The following is a 27160-nucleotide window of genomic DNA, read 5'->3' as shown; positions in this document are numbered from 1 at the left end:
AACCAATATCTGTATCCAAATTTATAGTATTTATTAACCTGCCTCCTTCATTTTGAAGGTGGAGGTGAAGTTTGCCCAATGGTAAGTAAATTGGTTCTTTGAGTAGCCCTTTCCCTGGCACGGGCCATCTGCAGGGGACGATATGGGTACACGTGTGCTTCTGTGCTTTCATCCATGCATGTCCAAGTGGGTCATCTTGTCCTAACACAAGGTCCCAGGATTACATTCTGTTCTAAGGAGGCTTGGAATTCTGTTCCTGGGGCATGAACCCCTCAACAAGAATCCCACTTCAGGCCCCTTACAGCTTTTGGTCCTGCCTAGGACTAGAGCACACTTTCTGGAAAGGAGTGGGAACTGTGGGCCGGCCTCCCAAAGGGCCTGGGACAGAAAGGCAGAGCCTATTGAGTGGTGTTGTCTGTGCCTTACATCTGGCTTTTAGAATCTGCCCATTATTAAGAGGAAATGAAATCTGGGACAGGAGGGAGCTGGCGGGTACTGTGTCTGTCAGTCCATCCAGCAGTCACATCTACCAGCCAAATTCACAGCTGTGCAAGTACATGGAGCTTACCCACATCCACTTCCCATTATGCTCCTTTCTATTTACAGTACTCTTCTTGCCATAAAGAGTGATGTTGCGAAGTGCTCTACAACTTGTTTCTTTGTGGTTGTTGTTGTCTACAGTGCTGGGCCTTGAACCCAGGGCCTGCACATGCTAGGCATGCGCTCTCCCACTGAGCTGCACCCCCAGCCCTGCAACGGTTTTTGCATTCTCAGCACAGCCACTGAGTGGCATGGCAGTGCTGTCCCTTCCTGTCAAAGAACTTCACCACCCCAGAACTGTTCACTAATCAGTTTGTTGTGATTTATAATTGGATTTGAGTTAACCAGGTTAAATCTTCTACAAGTGAAAAGAAAAAAGCAGTTCCAGGAGAAATTATCTCCTGGGCTTGCTTTAAGAGGGCTAGAACCTTCCAGAGCCTTCTGCAGGCCCCAGCAGCGGCAGGGCCTCGGTACCTCCTGCTGTTCCCTCCTGCCTCCAGCAGCCTAGAAAACCCACTTCTTTCAAGCATCACGGGCAACTTTCTGGAACACCTCAGAATCTTCTCTGCGGGCTTCCAGAGGGGTGGCATTGCCCTGCTGAAGGCACCCGGAGCCATGAGCCTCTCTGCTTGTTCTCCTGGGCGCCCCCTCAAACTCCGATTCTGTGATTTTCCCACTCAGCTGCTGCTCCACAAACAATGCTCTTTCCTTTTCCTCCCATTTCCCTCCATCTGTCCCCACCTTGCCACACCAGGATATCATTTCCCTCCCACCTGCAGTCCCACCGGAACCCCAAATGAGCCAGGGCCACTGGCGCCTTCAGAACTGCGACCTTATTTGGCACTTGGCTCATCTGTAGTGAGGGGATTCCCCGGTCTAGCTTCATACTTCACAGATCTTCAGATTTTTTCCCTTCTCTTCTGGTTCCATTAGGTGAAGCACAGGAAGAACCACTCCCAGTTCTTCTGTCACCTGGAGTTGGCCAGGGACATGAACAATGCTAAGGGACCTGAGCCTGAGGTCTGGGAGGGAGGGTGCACGGCGTGGGCAGGCGGTGAAGTGTCTTAGGTGGCTAGGCAGGGGCTTTTCCAGATGTGTGGTCTCCGTTTAAATGGTTTCGCTTACTGATGGCTTAATTGCAGCTGAGTTAGGTCAGTAAAATAAAATATCAACTGATAAAGATGGAAAAAAAAATCAATGGTTTATTTCGTGGTACCTCAATGGCCTCGTGTCATGATGTGCACGAGTTACAGCTACTGACTCATGTTGTCACCTAAACTGAAGTCCACACTTTACTCAATTCCTGTAGTTTCTCCCTGTGGTTCCTTTCCCATTCCAGGATCCCAGATTGAGTGGCTCTGACAGATTTGTTTTTGATGACCTTGACAGTTTTGTGGAGTACTGGCCAGCTACCTTGTAGAATGCCCGATGGTCATTTGTCTGGTGATTTTCCCAAGGTTCCAGTGGGCAATGGGTTTGGGGAGGCAGACCCCAGAGGTACAGTGTCCTCATCACAGCCCATGCTCAGCATGGCTTCACAGGGTTGATGTTGACCTTGCTGGCCTGGCTAAGGCCATATTTGTCGGGGTTCTCCAAGCACAGGAGCTGTCCCCTCTTCCATACTGTGCTCTGTGTGAGGAGGTCACTATTTAGAGCGCATCCTTCAGGAGTCAGGAGTGAAACTCCACATCCCCAAGGGTGGCCGCTGCCCCAGGACCAAGGCATCACTGTAGCACCTGCCTGCCTGGGCCAGGAGGCCCTGTCCGTCACAGGAAAGTAGTCTAAAGCTGCTGTGAGTTCACAGGTCCACCATGTGTTCCTGAGGCCCCTGTGGAGCGTGTTCCATGTGGCAGCAGATGACATGAGCCAGCGTGCCAGTGAACGCGTGCCTTCTCACGAGTAGCCAGGTGCATGTCACTCAGCACAATGTGCCATGGCGTGGCCCAGAGGGAAGCGCTTCCTGGAGTAGGATGGCTATGAAAAGCCCTCACTTGAAAGAACTCAGTGCTTTTCTGCTCTGGACCCAGTTCTCCACTAACTTAAAAGTGGAAACAACTTGTCCTTGACCTCAAAGGGGCCTAGAAAGATCTGGAAACATCGTCAGTGCTATTCAAGACCTCTGGGTTTCAATAATTAAATAAGATAGTTTCGTGTGTCTTCCGTGACAGTACAGTATTCAGAAATGACATCTTGTTTTCCTTTTATATAATTACTGCAGGTAGGAACAATGTCATTAATTTGTGTTTCCCATACCGCATAATTTCTGCCCATGGAAAGTTCTCAGTTGAGAACTGAAATAAACATGGAAGCTCAGGGACTTTAAAGCAAAGGCAGCTGGGTACAGCAACTTCCTGCTGGGGGGCCCTGAGACCTAAGGAGTCTTGGTTCTGACAACCACAGGTGGAATGCTATGAGTTGGAACATTTTAGCAGGAAATAATCATAAAGGACCTTGTGGTCCTGCCGTTAAGATGAGGTCCAGGGGCTGGGGTTGTGGCTCAAGGGTAGAGCAGTCGCCTAGCACGCTTGTGAGGCACTGGGTTCCATCCTCAGCACCACCTAAAGATAAAGGTATTGTGTCCACCGACAACTAAAAAATATGTATTAAAAAAAAGAAAAAGAAAAAGATGAGGTCCGGGTGAAACTCACAGCAATGACAAGACACCTTTATTCCTTTTCTTTCTTGACAGACGTGAACAGCACAATGGGGTGCAAAGTTCTGCTCCGACTTGGTCACCAGATGCTGCGGCGGAAGGTGGTGGACTGCAGCCGGGAGGAGAGCCGGCTGTCCCGCTGCTTGAACACCTTTGACCTGGTGGCCCTGGGGGTGGGCAGCACACTGGGCGCAGGTGTCTACGTCCTGGCTGGAGCCGTGGCCCGTGAGGACGCCGGCCCTGCCATCGTCATCTCCTTCCTGATCGCTGCACTGGCCTCCGTGCTGGCTGGCCTGTGCTACGGAGAGTTTGGGGCTCGCGTCCCCAAGACAGGCTCGGCCTACCTCTACAGCTACGTGACCGTGGGGGAGCTCTGGGCCTTCATCACGGGCTGGAATTTGATCCTCTCCTACATCATCGGTAGGTCCCAGCAGACCTCCTCCACTTGTTCCCCCCTCCCGAGTGGGCCCCTCTTGGCTCTCCAGGAAGTCGGGCTGCTCCTCCCCAGGAGCTCCTTCCCTTCAGGGCTGTCCATGTTGCCTTTCGTGTTTATGAAAGGTGTTCAGCTGCCCGTGGGTATCGCTGTAGTGAACTGCCCCGGAGGCAGGGGCAAGCCAAGCCCGCCCCCTTCACTCAAGAGACATAGAATTAATAAGCTGTTTCTAATTAGTCAAAAAGTAATTTAGTTACTTTGAGTATTTTTTCTGGTTATTCAATATATCACCAATTAAAAAAAAATTGGAGAAATAGAGAAAAGCACCAAGAAAGCAGAGCTGTTCAACCTGAGAACCCAGAGAGACAGATTCTCTTATTCATTCATTCATTCATTCATCCATTCATTCTTTCTCTTAAGAAGCACAGTGTCTATTGAGTGTTTATTCTGTGCTGAGCATTTTGCTGGACATTCGGGATACAATAGAAGAATAAGAGTTCATAAGAACTTACTATCTGGAGTATAACAGATTTGTATTGCTAATACATTTGTAAATTTAAATGTCTATTTTTGTGCGGTATGTCTCTTTATACAATAGGATACATTAATTTCTCATCGTTAGCCATTTTTTGTGGTCCTATTGCTAATGGTTGCATACCATTATATAGATTCATAAACATAGCACAGTTGTATTGGATGTCCTTGTGAGATGTTCAAATTGTTTTCACATATGTTATTATTATAACAGTTAATTACTCTGTCTTTACTATCTAACAAGCAGAATGTTTCGGTCCATGCACCTACGTGTTGCCTCTGACCCTCTGTCCTCCCAGGGAACCTGTTTCTCACTGGGCATCAGCATTAAACATGACCACCCAGCAAGCAGAGCCACCAAACATATAATCTTTTTGACGGGGTAGGGGAAACTGCTTTACTTCTCTTGATGATCTTGGTGTTTTGATCACAACTGAAGGTGACCACATCAGTGCAAAAGAAAGACCTAAATATAAGAATAAGCAAAGGATATGAATGGTCACTTCACAAAAGTAGAAATTCAGGTGGCCACTAAATGTTCTTCTTTTCTTTTTTAAAACAAGCTTTCTCTTAATATTGTTCAAAAAAACAGATGAGGTAAGTAAAGTCTTGTGACTCCTGGCTCACTTTGTGTCCTTCTCCTGGGGAGCCTGTACAAGGTGCTGCCGTCTGGGACTCTTGTGGCCTCATCTCTGCATGAGGGACACTACTGCTGCTTCACCAGGCCAGCTGGCAGAGGTCAATGTGCAGGCCCTTTGAGGAGCACCTTCTCTTTCTTTTGAGTATCTGCTGAGAGCCAACAGAGCTTACTCTTCTGAATTCTAAAATAAAATTCACAATGGTTTTCTTTTTTTTTTTCAGTGCAACATCAAAACTTGTAACCACAAATGGCTCTCACACTACACTGCAGTCTCTCAGTGACAATGTAGCTATTTTAAAAGGACTGTTATGTTTTCAGAGGATTTACCTGGGCATAAAACAAAAACATTGAGCATGAAGTGTTTACTGCTTCTAGACCAACAAATAAGAGTCTTTGTCAAAGTGCTATTTGCTTGTGTAAGGCTGATGCATGTATTATGGAAATTTATTCCTAGCTTTAGCTATTGGGGAAGGGCAAATTTTCCAACATTTTTTTTTTTTAAACCATGATTCAGAAATGGGAAGTGGGTGGGCTGGGAAGAAAGCCCAGGGCAGTCCCTGGCATCCAGCAGGGTGGGGTCTGGGAGCTCAAATGCAGTGATCTAGCCTCATTAGGGGTACAGGGGAGACAGTGAGACCAAATCTTTTCATTTAGGTTGTGATCTTCAGAAGCAGAATTCATAATAATTGTTGTTTAGGATAAAGAAGCGTGGTTACGTTTTTGAGATGTTGGAAAAATACTGAAACCAAGTAATGAAATTGAATCCTGTGCAGATCACTATGGAAAAATTCTGTGGATAATTCAGACCAGTCACTGGCAAGGCCCTGAAAGTAAAGGAAGATACTATATGCAAATATTGGAATTTTAGTGACATTTCCTGACAAACACTAGTGGAAAAGCAATGACTCTCTTTAGAATTAAATAAGAGAGAGAGAGAGAGAGAGAGAGAGAGAGAGAGAGAGAGAGAGAGAAAGCAGCCAGCTGCTGTTGGCCTTTGGGGTGCAGCTTGTGTCTGTGTTCCTTGTGGCCTGGAGATGCATGGAGATGCATGGGGCTTCATCTATTGTCCTGCACGGTGGGACACTGTGGCTTCTGGGTCAGGTGGTAAGAGCTCAGATTGAGACCCAGAGTGGCACTGCCCTGGGATAAGTGGTGACCTTGCTCCTGAGATGGGGTCACCCCCTTCAATGCTGTCCTTGTAGAGGGGATCTTGGGGTTCAAGTACCATCAGCCCTGCTGCCAGGGGGTGTTCCTGCAAAAGGGGTTTCTTAAGCAGACTGCCTGCTGCATCCCAAGACTACATCATGCAATCAATTTCTCAAGTTGTCATCAGTATTTTTTTTTTTTAATGAAATCAAATAAAATTGAATAAATGTTGTCATAGTGCCTCTTAGGTGGTAGGGGTAACTACTTTTTTGTAGGAATTTTATTGTTACATATGTATATATGCAAACATACGCTGGGTTTCAACTATACATACAGATGCTTCCTGACTTACAGTGGGGTTCACCTTGATCAACCCATCGCTAATATGAAAATATCATAACCTGAAAATGCAGGTCATCCTTCTAACATCCTAGCTTAGCAGCCCAGTCTTCTGCAGTCTCACTGTGTCCCCCTGTGATCATGGGGCTGACCAGGAGCTGTGGTCACTGTTGCTGACCAGCATTGAAGCAGAGGACCACACCAAATGTTGCGAGATCCCGCAAAGATGCAGATTCAAACTTCAAAGTAGTTTCTGCGGAACGCTTGTTGCTTTCACCCCCTTGTAAAGCTGAAATACTGTTCAGTTCAGCCATTGTGAACCAGGGCACATAGTTGCAAAGATGACCATGTGAACATGAGGGTCTGCATGCATGTTGCGTTGAGGCACACACATGCTTCTTTCCAGGCCCTGGAAGCCTTCTCACACTTTCCCCTTCCCTCCAGTTGCTGGTTGAGCCTCTCTTCTGGCTTAGTACCTGCTGTGGTGAGGCTGCTGTTGTGAGGTCCCAGCACTCTGACTGTGACCCTGCATGGTGCTGGGAACATTGAGCCTGATGACGCACATTCTGTTGACAGTTGTCCTAGAATTACCGCATGTGCTTTGTGGCAGGTACGTCAAGTGTAGCGAGAGCCTGGAGTGCGACCTTTGACGAGCTGATAGGCAAACCGATTGGGGAATTCTCACGGAAGCACATGGCCCTGAATGCCCCTGGTGTGCTGGCCGAAAACCCTGACATATTTGCTGTGATTATAATCCTCATCTTAACAGGTAAAGCCACACCTTGACAGGGACATGGGGCTGGTGCAGTGAGTGGAGGAGGTTCCTTGACAGGCTTTTGTTAAGTTTGTCTCTCTGCTTTTTTTCTTTTTTTTGTTCCCCTGTGGATGGAACCAGGGCCTTGCACATGACTGGCAAGTGCTCTAGCACTGAGCTATACCCCGGCCCTCTTCCTTTTTTTCTTGTCTTTTTATCCAACCTCCCACCCGTTTGGTTTTTTTTTTTTTTTTTTTTTTTTTTTTTTTTTTTGGTAATGCATGGAGACCTCTGTTCATTTGTCCCTGTGCTAATGGCTTCTCATAGATTCACACAGAGTCGGCCTGTTGAATAGCCATTGCATTGTATGCCATTTAATTAAAAGACAATCTTACGCTTTATCCATGTAAGAATATATCACAATGAATCCTATTTCTATATATAATTATAATGCAGTAGTTTAAAATAATAATAATAATAATAAGATCAGTAGAGAAGTGGATGGGGAGGGAGGCGGAGAGGGGAATGAAGTCTATTGAATTATGTTATGTTCATGTGTGAATATTGCATAATGAGTCCCACTACTACATAAAACTAAACTGCACTAATGAAAAGTGTTAAAAAGAAAGAATGTAAGGTATTGACTATAACTGTTCATAGAGTGAGATTTTGTTAGCACTAAAGGTTCTTTGTACAAGTGACTCAGGAATAGGAATCCTTTTGACCCAGTGGGTGACCATTTGAAAAGAAAAAGTAGTTGTTTGTCTGCCAGGAAAATGTGGAGGAATGAGCTCTGTCTGTCACACCAAGGTGTGTCAGGGCATTTAAAGACTTCTTGGTGGTTTTACACCGAACAACCACCAAAACACTCTTTCAGAAGTAAGTCGTGGCTATAGTATTTAAAATCCCAGATACTACTTGAGACAGGCAATGACACCTTCTTATTAGTGGTGGTAGTAGGTGTCTTGGCCACTAGAATGAAGTTTTCCTTCATGGAGTGTGAGGCTAAAATGCAGACAGATTCTCATCTGGGGTTGGAAAACCTTGGATGAGTTTTAAAAACAACATGCCTTCCTTTACACGCCACGTAATTGAAATAATTTCACACTAGCAGTCTCAGCAGTATTTTTGGTCCAGTTGGCAGAAAAAACATGTATCAGAAAATAAGTTTGCCTTACTGTCGTGAGATTTTCATTTTCATAAACATGAGAGGGAGGGACACTAAAAGAATATATTGGAGTGTGATGATATCTCTTCCCCCTCCCTCCTGTAATTAATTACTCAATTTTCTTTTAATGTCTGTATTTCACAATCCAATCTAATATGTACAGCAATTTTTTTTTTTTTTATTTTAAAACATATGAAAGGTGTCCATGGTAGGTCAGTAGTCTCAAATTAGAGTGGTGGTTGAGTGGCGCTGGGCCCCTTTTCATGACCATCAGGGTCTAGCCCTGTGTGTTGGTCAGCTTTCTGTTACCATAACATGTACCAAAAATAGTCATCTTAGAAAGGGGAACGTTTCCTTTTGGCTCACTTTTAGAGATTTCAGTTCATGATGGTCTGCCTTGTGGCTCTGGGCTGGTGGCGAGGCAGAACCTCAAGGTGGGAATGTGTGACTAAGCAAAACTGCTTCCCTCATTTCTGGAAAGTGAGAGAGAGGAAGAGGAAGGGATTAGGATTCCCATTTGCCCTTCAGGAGCATGACCCCAATTCCCTAAAGACCTTCTACCGGGCTCCACTACTCCCAATCATGCTGCTTGGGAGAGCAATCCTTGGCCACGTGGGGCTTTCAGGGACACTTAAGATCCAAACTACAGTACCATGGAAGTCCCCAGATGGCATGATCACCTCAAGGTGGTCCTGGAGCCCATGCCTCAAAAACAGTGCCGTCATGATGCCCCTGAGCTATCGTCTTATTTCACTTAGTACGGTTTTATGTTTGTTTCATTTTGTTGTCTTTAAAGTCTGAGTTTACCAGCTACAGTTGGTCTAGCTTAGACATGATTTTATATCCAGAGTCCCAACGAGGAACCATCTGTGTTCGTGGTTCCAAAACCACAAATGGTCATTCCTGCCAGCATGGCTAACATCCCAGAGTCCCTCTGAATAATTTTTTTGTCATCTGAAAAACTCTCCTGGTACCAAGAAACAGAGCACGGCATCTCCTCAGAGAAAGTGAGACTCTGCCCGAGCAGATCGTTTGTCCTTCCCCAAAGCGGGAGTGACTTGGCGTGCAGGTTGTCAGTCCTCTGCTTGCTCGACACGGAAGGTGGACTGTCGTGCTCCGGATCGCTGCGGCCCTTTCATGCCCCGTGGTGGGGGTCCTAAGTTCCCAAGAGGATCTGGAAAGCCAAGCCAACTTGGGTATCTGGAGAAGCACTGCCTTGATTATTTAGGTCCCTGTCCTGTCTCTGGGGGGACTTAACCTAGCGTGTGGTTAACACACTCAAGAGTTATCTCTGTCCCCTTTTTCAGGACTTTTAACTCTTGGGGTGAAGGAGTCAGCCATGGTCAACAAAATTTTCACTTGTATCAATGTTCTGGTCCTGGGCTTCATAGTGGTGTCAGGATTTGTGAAAGGATCCATCCAAAACTGGCAACTGACACCGGAGGATATCCGGAATTCATCCTGCAATCCCCATCACAACAAGTGAGTCATTTCTCCAGTTTCTTGGCAGGTGACAGTTTTCCATATTTGGTATTTAACACCACACACACACACACACACACACACACACACACACACATATTTGGGGATGTAATTGATTAAGATAATATTTGCCTTTCAAAATTAATATCATCTGAATTTGTTAAGGTGTTTTGCTTTGCTGTTTTTTACAGTGAAGGAGCTGAGGGTCTTGGGTGTGTTTGGAGTTTCTGCTCAGGTTTATTCCCTGGACAGAACATTGCCTGGAGGAACTTCAAATTTATGTAGTCCGGGGTGGTTGTGAGACTCTTTAATCTTTTCCCTTATTTTTGCTGACAAGACTAACCTGTGAATTTTCATATTCAAAAGATTTTCTCTGCGGTTCCTTGGTGATACCACTTTATTTCGAAACACCTTCCTATAATATCATCAATGTGGAACTTTGATCAGGGGATCTCTCTTTCACATCTGTCTTGAGCTGCCGAGCCCTGACACAGGAGGGCCCCAGCACCCTGACGTTTGCCATTCCGGATACCCAGAGCTGAAGGTGGGTGGAGAGCTGGCTTCCACCCAGGAAGCCCTCCCCAACCAGCTCTTGTTTAGGAAACAAAGGCAAACAATCAATGTATCTTTTTTCATCCTCTGTTAGATTTTCAGGTGAATCTTAGTCTCCCAGGATGGAGAAGAGTTTGGTTTTATCTGTGATTGTTTTCATTAAGGCTAATGGTTCAACTTCTATATGGTGGAGACCTTCCTCATATGCAGTAGCTTTACGTCATTACGTTGATGTGCCAGGTCCTTTTGTGAGCATTCCTGCAGGGGCTGGCCAGCTTAGAAGCCCAGACATCTGTCCCGTCTGTCATCCCTAGTGATGTCTTTTGTTGTCCTCCCCTGCCTGGTCAGTGCAACGCTATGGGCACAAGCATGAGCCCGCTTTTCCAGAAGGGAGAAGGGAGGATTGGGGAGAGTGTGCCTAGGGCTTCTGAGGATGGACCCAGAAGACACATGTCGCTCTGTCTGCATTCCTTTGGCAGGACCTAGTGGGTGGCCACATCTAGCTGCAAGAAAGGCAGAAGAACACTATGTCCCACCAGGACCTCGGCATTAACGCGAACCAAGTTGGTCATTGGTTAAGGGCCAGGGGTCTGATCAGCAAGAGTGTGATGTGTGACTACTGGAATGTGAACAGGGAGGTGTTGAATGAGATGCATGAAACGTCACTAATGCTGCTATTATGTGGTTATCAGTTCCAATAAAAATCAGCCTTCCCTTTCCAAACACTATGACAGAGGAATAAGGACTTTTACCATATCATTCCCCAGCGTTCCAGAGCCGTATTTATACCAAATTTATTAATTCAGGGTGGAGTAAAGCCAATTCAAAATATGCTTTGAAGTACTATCATAGTAGACTTTGAAAACTTTGAGAGCATATTTTGCTGGTTCCTGTTTTCAGGTCAGGAATGAAATACAGAGGGCTCTTCTTGTTTCTTGGTTGCTAGTCAAAATTTAATTTTATTATTTCTATCAAGAGATTGATTGTGTCAGCCACGGTATTGCTTTCATGGGTCATCCTTCTCTGGTTGCCCTGGAGATGATGAACTGCCCTGGTCTTCCAGACAGAGAAGTGTTTGTTGCCCTGGCCTCCTGGTCACGGGTGGTGCTCCTCAGTTCCAACTGTAGACCTGGGACACTGCAGTTGGGGTGGCAAGGGACCAGTCACTTTAAGAAGTGGAATTCTGTAGGCCGGCAGAAGAGCTGGTTCTTTTGTTTTATTAAAATCTCCACGGGGGCTGGGAATATGGCTCAGGCGATAGCGCGCTCGCCTGGCATGCATGCGGCCCGGGTTCGATCCTTAGCACCACATACCAACAAAGATGTTGTGTCCGCCAAGAACTAAAACATAAATATTAAAAAAAAATTCTCTCTCTCTCTCTCTCTCTCTCTCTCTCTCTCTCTCTCTCTCTCCTCTCTCACTCTCTCTTAAAAAAAAAATCTCCAGCTGCAGATTTGTGTCTATGACAATGGCCATGAAGTCTTGCATGAAATTGCTTGTCCCACTGAAATAATGGGGCTTTTCCCAACCAAATGATGACACAGGAGCTTCAGAGTGAGAGGTTGGGAGGATTTTCTGATGACTTTTCTTTCTGTGACTGGTAGGGAAGCCTTCCAGCCTAAGTTGGTTTGTCTCTGGGTCTGGGACAGGAGTGACACCCTCTGTCTGGATAGCTCCTTGCCGCTTTGACTTGTGCATCCTCTGGCTTTACCCCCATGTCCTGGAAATGGCTAACACATGAAGTAACCCGAACTCGATCCAGGCCACATGGGAGTCTGCTGAGGTTTTGTTGGGTGGTGTCTGTTATGGTGGAAAAATCACATGGACTTCCTGAGATAAAGACATAGCTTTCTGCAGTCAACATGTGGACATGGTCAGTCCAACATCTTCCATTCCTTGGATGAGGAATCCACTTCTTGCATTTCATCGCTTTGTCCATGACCCACATCTCCAAGACGACCCCAGAGCCCACAATGGCTGCTCCTCCCACTCCATCCAGCAGGAAGGAGAAAGGAAAAGGAGAAGAGCACCCTCCCTCCCCGCCCTAATCTGGGGCATTTCTCAGAAGATGTGCACACCATGTCTGCTTTGATGTCCTCGAACATAGTCGCGTGACTGCACCTACAGCTGGAGGATCTGAGAAGTGCACAGTCTCGATTCTGAGTGGCCATGTGGCCCACTAAAATAATGTAGAAGAATTGGGAGATGTCCCGGTCAGGGACAGCCAACGGTTATGTCAGGGTGTCAGGGAGATGTTAGGATACCGGAGGGTGATACCTAGTGGCCCAGACCGGGACGTTGTCAGCTGTCTTTCTTCTCACTTTTCAGTAGCCCGTTGAGTGGAATGCAGAAAGGCTGGTCACCCAGACTGCCAGGGACAGACGCTGCACTGAGGCCTGGGTGTAGCTTCTCTTGGTCACCAGCTGCCATTGGTTAGGCGGCAGTGGTGGCAATATCTCACATCTCCATGAGCCTGTTTACCCAAGGTGGCAGTGCCAGTGACGCATGGACCCGTGCCCCACGTGCATGTGCCAGTTTAATAATTGATGGTACATGAGGAGGCTCTAAAAATACTTGTAATCACTGTGGCTTGAGGCGCCGTGGAACAGGGTCTGTGCTTATGTTTCCATCCCTGCTGTGCCTCTGGGACCAGGAAGACCCAAACTTAAAAGCTGAGTTTAACTTTTTGAGTAAAATAATCCCATGGTTCATGTATCTTAATGTTAAGATTTCCATTGAAAAATCTTGTTCCCGTTTCTTTCTTCATCTGCCTCATTCTCCTGCCCACCCCCAGTGGGGAGTCATTTGTGTTATTTTTTTGTGTGTAAGCTTCTGGTTTTTCTTTTCACAAATACGATCCAGTGCAAGAGCCTGCATCCTATTCCTTTCCTTTCTCCTCTGTTGTTTTGTGCATGGTCAGTCTTACTTGCCAGTGTCCCCTGCAGATCTTTGAATGGCAGGACCTTGCTCCTATTTGTAGCTGATGGTGTCCCGACATCTGGCCTCGCTAGTGTCAGGTGGGATTTGAGGAGCAGGTGCAGCGAGGGCCACAGCTGCAGTGGTTTACCTCTGCTCACGGCTCCAGGAGTCCACCTGGCCCTCTGTCCCTCAGCTTCAGGGGTCATCCGGTGCCCCCCACCACAGTCCTGGAAACCAGTAGCTGTGTTTTCCTTTGCCTCCTCCCTGCGTGCACCACCCAGAGCCCTTTCCTCCCCTCTCTCCCACACTTTTTCTGTCATCTGTCTGGATGAGAGCTCGTTCGGCTACTCCTTGCCCTTCTGTTTGCCCGTCTCTCTGGGGTTTAGTAATGATGCAGCCCCCTGTGCTCTCCTCCTCCCTGGCATGGGGTCCTCAGCCTTCCCGGTGCCCTGCCTCCCAGTTGTTTAAAGCAACCATCAAGGGTGACATCCTTCATTTTTATTCAGGGCATGTCAGCAGCTCACGACCTGGTGGATAGGGGCACCTCAGAAATACTAGGGTTGACAGGGACAATTCACTTTTTTTAACCTTAGTCTCCAGGAAAATATCTGTTTTGAGAGTACTGATAAATAGGGGACCTGGGACAGGGACAGTGCGGTTGACTGGCTGCTCATGTCTTTCCCTGGGGGTCTGGGGAGGAGGGCGTGGGACCAGCCGCAGTGGCTAGAGTCTTCCTGTTTCCTGTTGGACTCCCTGCCTGTCCCTCCCAAAGTCAGTACATAAAAGATGCTTCTGGAAGGGTGGATAGTGTGTACCATCGTGGCTCTGGACTTGGAAAAACAGAGTCCTGCTATCCACAGAGTTAAAATGCCCCGGCCTAAGGATGATGGCCCAAGGGGGTCTGAAGCCCTGGGTCTAACAGGGTGGTGGGGGGACAGTCTGTGGTCACTTTTCTTTAGGAGATACACTCCACTCCTCGTACCAGACTGCACCACAGGTGTCCTAATCTTTGACTCTTTTTCTAGTGACACAAAAGAAGGGAAAGTCGACATGGGTGGATTCATGCCCTTCGGATTCTCCGGTGTCCTCTCGGGGGCAGCGACCTGCTTCTACGCCTTCGTGGGCTTTGACTGCATCGCCACTACAGGTACGCCCCCGCCGGGATCCCCCAGCAGGCAGGCGGGACTCATGCCACCCGTGGCCAACACGACGTGACACCTCCCTTCCTGCTGCACCTTCTGATGGCTGCTCTTTTGCCCACTAGTAACGCATAGATCTGTGATTCCTGCTGATGTCCCCCCACCCCCTTTATCACCTCCTCGGGTGGCAGTTCCTGCCAGGAAACTGCCTCATGAACATAAGTGACAGAGCTGGTTAGCAGGGGAGAGCGACGGCCTGGCTGCAGCCTGGTTTCATGTCTGCGTCATCTGGGAGAAACGAGGCCATTAGAAACAGTGTGTCATCCTGGTGGACTGACTAGGCCCTGCTCCCTGGAGCCTTTCACGTTTTCTCGGCCAAAGGAAACAGGTGTCTGCCTTAGCCAACTACAGCACAGGGGCACAGAGCACTGACCCTAGGCTGTGGGCCGTCCTGTGTGTGTCACCGAGGGCTGCCCCTCCACAATAGGAAGCAGAGAGGGCCCGTTCTGTGGGGCTGAGCACCGTAGGGGGCTGTTCTTGGTGTTGCCTGGGTTCCCTGACACTGAGGGGCCCTGGGTGTCATGTGGGTGGGTGGGTGGGCTGCCTCGTGCTGGTGACCCTCCTCGGCTGAGGGCTGAGTCCTTGCTGATTCTAGGTGAAGAAGTCAAGAACCCCCAGAAGGCAATCCCTGTGGGCATCGTGGCCTCCCTCCTGATTTGCTTCATTGCATACTTCGGGGTGTCCGCCGCCCTCACACTCATGATGCCCTACTTCTGCCTGGACATAGACAGCCCCCTGCCCGATGCCTTCAAGCACGTGGGCTGGGAGGGCGCCAAGTATGCAGTGGCTGTGGGCTCGCTCTGCGCACTTTCCACCAGGTGAGAGGGGCTTCTGTGGCTGCTTCTCATGGGAGCCTGGCACTCTGGGGAAGGGGGGACACTGTATAAACCATGAGAAGCCTTGACGGGTGGATTCACCACTAAAAACCCTCCTTTCTCTTGAACTCAAGCCAGCACCCCAACCTGGACTGTGTATTTTTTTTCCTTCACTGTTGCTTTTAATCATCCCCAAAGTTGCTAGTGTTATTGATACAATCATGCCTCCTTATCCATGGGGAGATAGGCTCCAAGACTCCCAGGAGATACGTGAAACCACAGACAGTATCGAATGCATACATATATGACATTGTTTCCAATGCATATGTACCTGTGATTAAGTTTAATTTATGATTTAGGCTCAGTAAGAGATTCACAACACTGGCTAATAATTAAGTAAAACAATTGAATATAATGCAATACAAATTATTCAGCATTTGTTAATGGTTTATTTCTGGAATTTCTCATGTAATACTTTGGGATTGTGGTTGACCACGGGTAACTATAACCACAGATAGCAAGACCATGGACCAGGGGAGAGAACTGGGTCTTCATCCTGAAGAGCCTGAGGCCAATGTTTGGATGTGATCTGGTTAACAGGGGCTTACACCTGATCCTAACTTTGGCCTCTGGACAGGGCCCCCCCCCCCCCGTTGGCCCTTAGTTTGACTATAAAGCAGGAACTACTTTGGAAAAAAAGGAATAAGGGCCTTATAATGAGAAACATTTTGCCCTGGGTATTTCCTGCCAGCCTGCGTAAACAGGATCTATTTGCTAAATATTGATTTGCCAGAGAGAAATCCTCATGAATGCGTGATTGCTTTTATTTTGTTTGATTCAACTAGAAATAATTGTATGAATAAATACAAAACTTCCCTTTCCTAATGATTATGTCTGGATCACAAGCTAGTTTACACTAGACGTTCCGCATTCCTTACCCTAGCCCACTCTTGCAGTATGTGCTTTTCCTGGGGTTGAGGTGGGCTTTGCACAGTTTGGAGAGAAGGCAGTTCTTGGTGAGAAATACCGGCTTCCCTCCTCTCCTCAGTGGTAAATTGTGACGGTAGCATATGGCGCCTTTGTTCCCGATGAGCGCATTTTGTTTTACTCACGTGTTTTGCTGTTTCCTCTGCCTAGTCTTCTAGGTTCCATGTTTCCCATGCCACGAGTTATCTACGCCATGGCTGAGGATGGACTGCTGTTTAAATTTTTGGCCAAAATCAACGATAGGACCAAAACCCCTATAATCGCCACCCTGACGTCAGGTGCCATTGCTGGTAAGCTCGGGAACTCACTTCACATGGTAGCATCTTAATAATTGAGTTCTCCCTCCCCAGGGAGACTGGGAAGGCACCAATCACACCTGTCTGAGAAACCTTCACCGGCCTTTTTAACTCTTGGGTTTTGCACTTCGAACTGGTTCATTGAAAGATAACTGCCCCTTGACAGAAGGCAGAGAGGCCAGAGGGCATGATGGAATTCCCAGACAGTGTGAGCTCTCCTTACCCTCTCCAAGGACAACCTTTAGCTTTCCCACCTTGAACGTGTCCCTCGGTAGACGTCAGCAGGTTGGCAACTTGCATGAGACAAGCCAAGTGAGACATTGGGCTATTCCCTGGAAATCCAGTGTCTTTGAATCTTCTACTCATAGGTTCTCTGGAAAAATGAGTATCCCTAAAAGTTGGTGTTTAATACAACGTGCCACCAATTCCCTGGAGGATATTGAGAGTGTTGCTGATGAAGCCTTTTGCTTCTAAGTTTATAAACAATGGCAGACCCAGAGGAGGGCTCTCTTATCCAATCAGGTCCACCTCTGAGAGGCCAGTTTTGACGGATGAAATCAGTGGAATAAGGGGCTCTCTGAACTGTGTCGAGTTCCAGGGACCCAGTGAAGGAAAGGGGAAGTGAGAGGTTGCTTTCATGCACACTGCTCCATTAATGTGTTCGTAGTTTCCTTCTTTCTTGATTTTTTCATGATTGCATGAGCACTGAGAGTAGGGTTCCATCCCATTGTACAGATGTACAAATGGAGGCCCTGAGAGATGGAGGGAAGATGCATACCCAGGAAGGGCAGAGGTGATCCTGGATTCCTGGTTTGTGTTTATGTTCAAAGCAGCCAGGCCAACTAGAGCTGTGGTTCTTTCTGATAAATCGGGACACGTGACAGTCACACACCAGTCAGGATTGGTACTTCTGTGATTTGTGGAATGGCCACTGGCAAGACACTTGACCATCTTCAATGCATGAATTATTTACTAAGTTATGTTACTTAGGCCCTAGCAGAGCGTGCTTAGTTCTGTGGGTAGATAGATATAAAAGAAGAAAGCAATTTTAAAATTATTCAATTTTTTTTAAAATGTAATTTACACTCTTGCAAGTGATCCAGGTGGTCAGGTTGAAGGGGGCTATATATCACAACATGACCAGTACATCTGAAGGACTAAGGAATTGGAAATAGTAATTTTTTTCAGTGTTTACATGTGAGTTGATCATACAAAAGACGAGCCTTAGTTTCCTCCCCTTGCCAATAAAAGGAGATCAAACTGTAATCTGTCAAGTAGCTATGAAGCACATACCGCTCACCAGGCCAGGGATTTGCTTTCTCTTCATTTGGCAAGAGTGTTAAGTATTTGGTTCTCTGAAATCACCTCACATGGAAGAAATTTGTCTCGGGTTTCTCTGTGAGTAGGAACGTAGGCATCTGTGGCATGCACAGTTGGATACTGTTCTAATTATCCAGAAGGCCTTCATTGCTCTTTAATCCTATTATTTATCCTCAATTTAAATCTGTGTGGTGTGCAGTGATCTAGTGGGGCTTCAGAAATATTTGTGGAGAATAATGTTTTCATGTTTATGTTTTAACTTGTATTGATTGCATGTGATCTGAAAATATCCCAAGGCAGGTCTTGCCAAGTTCCTTTTTAAAATGGGAAACTTGACATGTACCCTGACATAAATAGACACACATCTTGCAGAAATTATAAATTTTCAAAACCCACACTTTAAAAAAATTTTTTAAATTTTATTTTGCAATGCTGGGGATCAAACCCAGGGCTTTGTGCATGCCAGGCGAGTGCTCTACCTCAGAGCTACAGGCCTAGTTCAAGCATGCATGTTTAATTCTTTTTGAGGCAGGGGGGGATATGATGATGGGGCTGATATCATTTGGAAAAAAAAACTCTTCCAAGTTTCTCCCATGTGGAGCGATTTATTTAACATGTGAAGAATAGCTCCACTTTCCCTGCTCACCTGCCTGGTTAGGAGCCCTGTGAGGCTTCCCAGAGCACCAGACTGGCCTCTGCTGCCTCCTATTCCTGTTGCCATCGGCCTGTTTAGTGGTGTATACCTAGCACCCAGTGACCGTCACAGTGCTGGATGGATGGAGGACAGATGAGTGGATGATAGATGGATAGAAGAATGATGGATGAGTGTTGGATGGACAATGGATGGATGGGTGGATGACTGATTGGATAGATGAAGGGTGGATGATAGGTGGATGGATAATTGATGGATAGATAGACGGATGGACTGACATGACTGTCTGTGAGTCAGTCGAGTGTAGAGGACTCAGTCACAGGAACCTACTTCAGATTCCAGCACTTCCGTTCACTTGCTGTGTAACCTTAGATAAAGTCTCCTAAACCCTAAACTTCTGTTTCTCCATCTGTATGTAGGGATGGCTTGCAAAGTTTATCAATGGGGATCAAAAAGGATAAAAGTCCTCTTTATACAAATGATAGTCATTATTGTTAATTATGGCTACCATCTGTTGAAAACCACGTCTATGTTTTAATCCTGAACACTGTCTTCCCTTGAAGCAGTATCTTTCCATGGAAAGGCTGGGGTTGGGGCTGGGAGTGAAAGCAGTGCCCCTCGTGTGCCCTAGATCACAGGTGGTGGGTGATGGTTCTGGTGTTGACCTGTTCAGAGGACCATCTGTGGATCCTGATGTCTGTCTTCTCCGCAGCTGTGATGGCCTTTCTCTTTGACCTGAAGGACTTGGTGGACCTCATGTCCATCGGCACGCTCCTGGCGTACTCTCTGGTGGCTGCCTGTGTTTTAGTCTTACGGTACGTATGGCGTTTCTGGGCTCCATGACAAATGTAGGTGCATGTAGCCATTTAACATCCTAATAAAAGGCTTATGTGGATGGGCATGGTGGCACATGCCTGTAATCCCAACGGCTCGGGAGGCTGAGGCAGAAGGATTGAGAGTTCAAAGCCAGCCTCAGCAACTTAGCCAGGCACCTAGCAACTCAGCAAGACCCTGTCTTAAAATAAAATAGGAAAAAAAAATGTGTTGGGCTAGGGATGTGGCTCAAGCGGTAACGCGCTCGCCTGGCATGCATGGGGCGCTGGGTTCGATCCTCAGCACCACAGAAAAATAAAATAAAGATGTTGTGTCCTCCAAAAACTGAAAAATAAATATTAAAAAATTCTTTCTCTCTTCTCTCTCTCTCTCTCTCTCTCCTAAAAAAAAATTTAAAAAAATGTGGCATAACTTTTAGGTTGGCGATAGCTCCTTTGGAAGTTGCCAAGGACAGTGAGTGGTGTGGCAGTTGGAAACACTTGAAAAGAGTCAGGGTGGCCCCAGCCTTCCTGAATCATGTGCCCTCATTTTTTCTGGGTAGAAGTTAGGAAGATACAGATGGTTCTCAGTCCACTGTTGGGTCTGGATCCTGGGATTAAGATTTTTGAAGGTTTAGGGTAATGTCTAAAACTGTCCAAATTCTTGGGATAGAGGGGACTGGGCCCTGGCCCTGGAGGGCACTGGGAGGATCCAAGGAACTGTGTGATGCTCCTGGAGCCTGGTTGCACTGTGACTGGGAAAGTGAATCCCCTTGCTTGGTGTGAGTGGCCTCGGTTGATTTTCAGGGACACGTTCCAGGGTCTGGCTGTTTCCATCCTGAGGACAGTCACAGTGAAGTGGTTCCTGGGCCCAAGATCAGTGCTTGGTGTTCTCACCCACCCCAGTACCTCCTCCCAAAGCACAGCTCTAGGCTTCAGTTTTCCTTTTACTGTGGGGAGACAGAGCTCCACCCCAGAGATGGCCCAAGGTGGCACTTGTCATGAGACCATGTGCTCATGGAGACTCTAGTGTTGGTCACCCTGCAAGAACGTCCACATTTCTTTTCAGGTATTTATACTTGTGAGGCTGTTGGTCCCATTTCTGATGTACTCAGCACCTAATTTCCATAAGACCTGAGCTGAGCCTCAGTGGTGGCTTTGTAGAATCAGCTAAAACTATTCTACATGCCTTTTATTCCTTCCTTCCCTTGGCACAACGCTAGAATGTTCTCAAAGGTTCCTCCACTTTCTTAATTGACCAAGGTTATGTTACACAGGGGACTCTGTGCAAAAACAGTTAACTATCTTTATGGCTCACTCTTAGAATTGATAATATGCAAAAGAATTTAAAAGGCATTCTGTTTTTCGAAGCTGTGGAAGAGAGTTGCACTTTGTTCATTTTGGGCAAAGATAAGGAACCACATTTAAAATGGAAGCTTTTCTTGCAGGTAGCTCCTGTCCTGGAAATCATGCCTCAGGCTCGGTCCTTCACCCAGCTCTATAGAGTTATTTACTCCAAGGCTCTTGGAGTTTTAGAATAAATTGATCCAATTAGGTCACGCAAACAGAATTTCTCAAATCCATCAGCCTGCAGACAGGATTCTCTGGCTCTGCACCAAACAGGACTTTAGTGTTATTGCTTTCTATTTCTGTCCTTACTCTTAGCTCTCTGCAAACATGGTTTTGTGGGAAGTGGCCTAATATCTTAATATTCAAAGGCCCCTTCTTCACAGACGTAGAGAAACTCTTGGGACATTGACTGAGTTGCCTTACAGTGGAGGTCATATTCCCCCAAAACAGACATTGAGGGTGTTACCGAGAAGCTGGAAGAAGTACGCAGGTCTCTTCCCAGTCTCTGTACCATTCTGATCCTCTCTGTCCTATTTCATGCCTTGCGTCTTGGGCAATTTATCTTTATTTAAGGCTTGCTGAGAATTTCAGTTGTATGTGCTCCTTCCCTTAATGAAAGCAGATAACAATGGTCATGCCTCATGCATCTCTTTCCAGATATCAGCCAGAACAGCCGAACCTGGTGTACCAGATGGCCAGAACCAGTGATGAGCTAGATCAAGTCGACCAGAATGAACTGGTGAGCGCCAGTGATTCCCAGACAGGCTTTTTACCAGAAGCAGAGAAGTTTTCTTTGAAAGCTATACTGTCACCCAAAAACATGGAGCCTTCCAAGTTGTCTGGGCTAGTTGTGAACATTTCAGCCAGCCTCATAGGTAAGAGCTTGCCTCTTCCCTGTAAGGGGTGTGGGGTCTTGCTTGTTGGCACTGTAGGGTTTCTTGTCCATGGGGATGGGGTGGGTGGGGGGAAGTTGCTGGAGAAGATGAATATCTGGTTTGCTAACAGACTGTGACATAAATTTTTCTGTCCAAATTGTAATTGATTCCACAGAAATGAAGTTCCCTCTGGACAGGTTTCAGGGGAGAACTGAGGGTACCTGTAGGAACTTGAGAACTGGTTGAGCTGTAGCCCTCTTTTTTTTTCTCTCCCTCTCAGCAATTCTTATCATCATATTGTGCCTGGTGGCCGTGCTTGGACGAGAGGCTCTGGGCAATGGGGAGCTGTGGGCAATCTTTCTGGTCACGGGATCTATCCTCCTCTGTGCACTGGTCACGGGCATCATCTGGAGGCAGTCTGAAAGCAAAACCAAGCTCTCGTTCAAGGTGAGCACCTCAGCTTAATAGACCTGTGGGGAGTCTCCTGGTAGATCTGAGACCTGGTCCTGCTGGGAGGCTGTTCCAGACCTTGTTGCTCCAGAGGTGCTCAGGCCAGCTGTCCTTGGGAAATGGGGCAGGGATCCTTAGGACACAGAGGGTGTCTGCTGAGGAAAGCCATGACTCTCGTGGTGGGGTGCACCTCGTCCACGGGGACTTATTGTAAATGTCTGTCTCGGTGGATTACATGTCATTTCCAAGCTTCTACATTTTTAGATTCTACGAATCATAAAATAGTTCTACCTTAGAGACGAAGTGGAGAATAATGAGAGAAAAATTAGAAAGAAGTTCACTTTGGCAGTTAGTGGCTTGGAATCCAATTCCACCTGCTGGGATTTGCCGGTGGGCGTGTCCGTGTGAACTGGAGGTGTGGGGATGTGCACTGCAGTCGTGGGCCACCCTCTGTGATCTGACACTGCCTTTTGTCTCTGCAGGTCCCCTTCTTGCCGGTGCTTCCTGTCCTGAGCATTTTTGTGAATATCTATCTCATGATGCAGCTGGACCAGGGCACGTGGGTCCGGTTTGCTGTGTGGATGCTCGTAGGTATGTTAGGTCAGGGGTTTTTCCACCTTCTCCTGGGGCCTCCCCCTGCCCTCAGGCCTGTGAGGGCTGCTCATTTGTCTTGCCTGCTACTTGGCTGGGAGGTTAATGCCATAGACCCTCCTTCGTTCCAGATTTCATAACACAAGGAAACACGTCATCAACTGTTTTGTCTAAAACAATGTTAGGCCCCCCCTGGTAGGTTGTGGGTTCTCCCCTCCCTTTTAGATACTTTTCAAGGTAAGAGTCTATTGCCCAAGCTGGTTACCTCGTTAGGCTGGGGCTGGATGTTACTAAGTACCAGGCTCGCGGTATTGGTGACAAGATACCTGTTACTCCATTCGGAAGAATCTGGACTGGGCCTTCTGCAGCCTGGCCCGCACCGGGTCTGTGTGAGACTGTAGACCCCGGCAGGCATGGGATCACCGACTGATGACAGTGTCATCCTCACAGAAGGACAGCACTTCAGAGCCCGGGGAAGGTATTGCCAGGGCCCGGGAGGCTCTTGACAGGACTCATTCTCTTGTTCCTGACATGTGACGCCCAGGGGTGCCTGGTCTGGGGGTCTGCTGCCTGGGTGTCAGTGAACCCTCTCTAGGGCTGTGTCCCATTCCCTGTGGGCCTCTGACCCCTGGTCCTGGAGGGGCTCTACCTGGGTCTCTCTCAGTGTCTGAGTCCTCACACTGATGCCCAGGAGCCCCTCCTTGACCTTTGCCCTGAGGGCTGTGTCCTTGCCAAGACTGTCAGCCCTGGGTTCAGGTGCTGCAGCAAGATGGCTGCCACCTCTCGGTGTCCCAGGGCTCCCCAGCGGCACTTTTTCTCAAGGACATGTGCTCCTCTTTAGGTGAAGGGACAGGTCCTCCTCTGCAGTCTCGCCTGTGACATTAGACAGACTCTATAGCACTCGTTAAAACAGCTGCTTTTCGCCCACTGCGGCCACGTGCTGTTGGTGGTGAGGACCCCCCACTCCCCCCCCCGTAGAAGTCCCTGTGAGCTCACTTCCTGAGCTTCCTCCCATGTGTCAACCGCACAAGGTGGCCCTGGGGCCGCTGGCCAATCTCTGGGTTAGAAGCCTAGGCTGCAGGCCCCACCAACACCTTTGGAGTCCCAGATGCTGGCTTTTCGGGTTGAGTAGGTCCCCTCACCTGCAGTGGGATAGGCAGAAAGCCAGGAACCTGCCCCAAATCCCTCCTACCTGGAGCAGTAGGGGTTAAGCTGGGGCCCTGAGGCTCTCCCTGGCCTTACCCCCAGCAGCTCAGGAAGGGGCAGCGTGAGGACGCCTGGAAGGATGTGGGTAGCTCTGCATAGGAGAAGTAAGACGATGACCTTGGCCGACCTTATTTACGTGCCCAGTTTGTGCAGATGGAGAAGTCGGCGCCAGGGCGGCCCTCTGCACCTGAGCCCCCATGTGTGCTGGGCAGCCCCGCCCACCCTGCTCACGCCTCTGCTCTGCTCTTGGCCCACAGGCTTCGTCATCTACTTCGGCTATGGGCTGTGGCACAGCGAGGAGGCGTCCCTGGGCACTGACCAGGCAAAGACTCCCGACGGCAATTTGGACCAGTGCAAGTGACGTGCAGCCTCGCTGGCCAGAGCTGTGGCAGCCCCCGAGGGATGTCTGCAGAGGACTGGGCAGCACCTCACTCTCCACCAGTATCATAGGAACCACCCTCGTCTGCAACACCCCCAGTGCCACCAAAGGTGCAACTAACCGTATTGCAGCCGCAGCCAGCGCCTGAGGCCTCGGCCTCCTCCAGACAGCTCCCTGGCCAGGGCCACCTGGCTGTGGCTGGCCATATATCTCCTTACTTCCCGCTGAACAAAGAAAACAGCCCCTCTCCTCCCCAGACAGCTGTGCTGCTTTGACCTTTGCCCTGAGGGCTGTGTCCTGTGTCCAGGCAGAGGGGAGGTCACCTGGGCTCCCTCCCTGGGGACTGCTCTGGTATTGCAAGCATACATACTCCAGACCTCCATAGCCATTTCCCCCTCAGCCCCAAACAGCCAGCCATAGATGCAAGATGAGTACCACAAAACAGTGTGTCCCCAGCAGTGCCATCCCAGAGCCAAGTGACAGCAATCCACTAGAATAATAACAGGGCTGTTTGACTTCCCTTGCTCCTGCCCTCTGAGTTGCTTTCAGGTGGGGTGTTAGGACTGGGCCTCTGCCCACAGTGCCCTCTGAGCAGGTTGGCTCTGACACCGTCACAGACCCAGCCCACCGCGGGGGAGCAGGACCGAGGGCAGGCGGTTCATCCTAGGCACAGAAGACGGGAGGCTTCTGGTGAGAACAAAGGCCTTGAGGTCAGGGGAGGGCTGGCTGTCTCGTGCATGCCCATGGACCAAGGGACCTTCTCCAGTCCCGTTCCTGGAGGTCAGGAAGAGTTCCTGCTGCTCTGGTGTCTGTCGCTGCTGGCCATGTGTCCTGAGTAACTGGAACACTGTGTTTGTGTAGGACTGGCCCCAGGAGAGTTTCACACTCTGGGGTCTTTTCCATTCACTAAGTCTTGCCCTCTGGTGGCTTGCACACCAGTCTTTTGGATCTTATAAGGTTCTCAAAACAGGTGGCAGCTCGGTCTGCGGTTGTGACACTTCTGCCCCCTGACATGGTCTGTTTGGCTTCTGATGTATAAGGAAATTGAATCCTCCTGTTAGTTGTGAATCACTCCACCAGATTAAGTTGGGGCTTAACTTTAACTTGGAAAATGGCCAAACAATGACTGCGAGCCGCTGGCCTGTGGGTCGGGGTGTGTGGTCCACAAGGAGGCAACTTGGAGTCCTGTTGCCCTGGTGTATCTGTGGTCCAGATGCTGCGGCCTTCCATACCCTTGAGGTCCAGCGGAGACCTCAGTGTCCTTCTGTGACTCCTGTCTACACCCTACACTCTGTCCCCTCCTGTAGCTGGGGTGGGACCTAGGACCAACACCATTTCACACACTCCTTGTAGATAGAAGCCCAGGGAAGGGGAATGCTGATGGAGCCTCACTTCCATTTAAAGTACCACCGGAGCCCACAGGGAGGGTGAGAGAGAGCCGCATTTTAGACACCACAGAGAAATAGCTGCTGCTTTTAAAGCTTAGATTCCTGTTTCTTTCCTGCCTGACCATTGATGCAAATCTGGTGGGAAGAAACTTGATTGATTGATGGCACTTGTCTTTTCCCCTCTGTTGCAGGAGGTTCTTAGAGAGATGTAAGCAATAGTAAAACTGCTGGGGCTGTGGCTCAGTGGTGGAGCTCTTGCCTAGCATGTGTGAGGCCCTGGGTTTGATCCCCAGCACCACAAAATAAAAATTAGGAACAATTAGTAAACAGCTAAAAGACCAGGTCAACCAATGGAGGGTGGCCCATGGCCAAGAGCTAGGTAATTATGTCCAGTTCTGACCACTTGCTGGAAGCTTTATTCCAAATTGCATCTGTGAATGTCCCAGAGGGAGTATCCTAAGACCCCAAGGGTTGGGTTTCCAAAGAAAGGTATTTAAATTTATGTAGATTGGTGCTGTAAAATATTTTCATAAATATTAACTTATTTTGTTGGGGGTTTTAGTTGTCTGTTGTCTTCTTATGACCTATTAGGTTTGTTTGCCTGATTTTTTTATTCCTGTTATTTTTTCAGTATAGGCAAAGAGAACTTGAAGGAATGAGGGTGAGCAATGAGGTGGTGGGGAGAGAGCATTCTGTTTCTTTAACTTTCTTTCTGGCTGAAATTTTTGTGCAAGCAGCGCTTGATGGTCTGTTTACAAGTTGATGTGTCGGCCTGTATCAGTCATCAATCTGCACGGTAGAAAGGGGTGTTTGGGGGTTTGACCACAGTCAAACAGTCTCCCATCACGGGAACATGCTGACAGCCACAGATCTGCCCTCCTTTCCTCAGTCAGATGCTTACTGTGCAACACAGAAGCTCACAGGGGTCGGGGGTGGGGGGATATGGTGCCCCTGTACCCTCCCTTGTTAGAGGAAAAACTTCTTCAGAAGGCACACATAAGGTGACTTGCATGAAGAGTTCATTGCTTTTATTAAAGATTGTGTGCATTTGTCAGGGGGCTTTTCTGTGTAATAGGGGCAGTGATACATGGAATGGTATTTGGAGTGAGCCTCTCAATTTTAATAAGCCTTTTCTTACCACGTCCCTCATTCCTTCCCCGAAAATAAAAACACACAGGCAAAAAAAAAAAAAAAAAGAAAAAGAAAAAAAGAAAGAATAGTTTCACATCTCTTAACCCCTTGTGCAAATAAGAATATCATTCTCAGTTTCAGGACTTGGGTGGTATTTTCCTACGTAGTCAGGATGTGCGAACCTTCTGAAGATGCACACGTCCTGCGGAATGCCCTGTCTTCTCTTGTTGTGCACTGGGACCAGATACTCAGATTAGAAAGACTCATTTTCAATGAGTAAGCACCCTTTCTCTCGCCAGGCTCAAATTTAGGAAGAAGCCAATAGTAGGAACCCCCAAGAGCTCTGCTGAAGAATAGGGGTGATAGATGTCTCCTGAGCAGCAGCGGGGGAGCCCAATGATGGGCTGGGACGAGAGCTGCCTTCTGGATGGCACTCCCATCATCCCGGTCCACGCCCGTCAGGTGGACTTTTGTGCATTGGACAACATGGTTTCAATCCAAGAGGGAAAACTGTATACTCCTCTTTCCTGGGCCATCTCAGAATCAGAA

The 27160-nt window shown here is 48.1% G+C and overlaps 1 protein-coding gene across 7 annotated transcripts in view; it reads left to right on the top strand.

Annotated features, from left to right (window-relative positions):
- SLC7A1 (solute carrier family 7 member 1) overlaps window positions 1–27160 on the top strand; it is a 109118-nt gene that overhangs the window by 47081 nt on the left and 34877 nt on the right. For 5 of the 7 annotated variants that reach the window (XM_081286264.1, XM_081286261.1, XM_081286262.1 and 2 more), the window contains 11 exons: window positions 3230–3613; window positions 6896–7054; window positions 9515–9689; window positions 14186–14307; window positions 14955–15177; window positions 16312–16451; window positions 19142–19244; window positions 21249–21466; window positions 21747–21913; window positions 22399–22507; window positions 23971–26697. In XM_081286264.1, the coding sequence (XP_081142390.1) occupies window positions 3244–3613; window positions 6896–7054; window positions 9515–9689; window positions 14186–14307; window positions 14955–15177; window positions 16312–16451; window positions 19142–19244; window positions 21249–21466; window positions 21747–21913; window positions 22399–22507; window positions 23971–24074 (1890 nt within the window). In that variant the 5' untranslated portion in view covers window positions 3230–3243 and the 3' untranslated portion in view covers window positions 24075–26697. Of the gene's footprint in view, window positions 1–3229; window positions 3614–6895; window positions 7055–9514; window positions 9690–14185; window positions 14308–14954; window positions 15178–16311; window positions 16452–19141; window positions 19245–21248; window positions 21467–21746; window positions 21914–22398; window positions 22508–23970; window positions 26698–27160 lie in introns of those variants that run through there. The other 2 variants (XR_014021079.1, XR_014021080.1) reach the window with 1 other exon arrangement.

Source organism: Spermophilus citellus, assembly GCF_964194105.1.
Source record: "Spermophilus citellus genome assembly, chromosome: 1".
Taxonomy (NCBI): Eukaryota; Metazoa; Chordata; class Mammalia; order Rodentia; family Sciuridae; genus Spermophilus; species Spermophilus citellus.
Note: the sequence above shows the minus strand (reverse complement) of the source record. Positions and strands in the feature narration are given on the sequence as shown.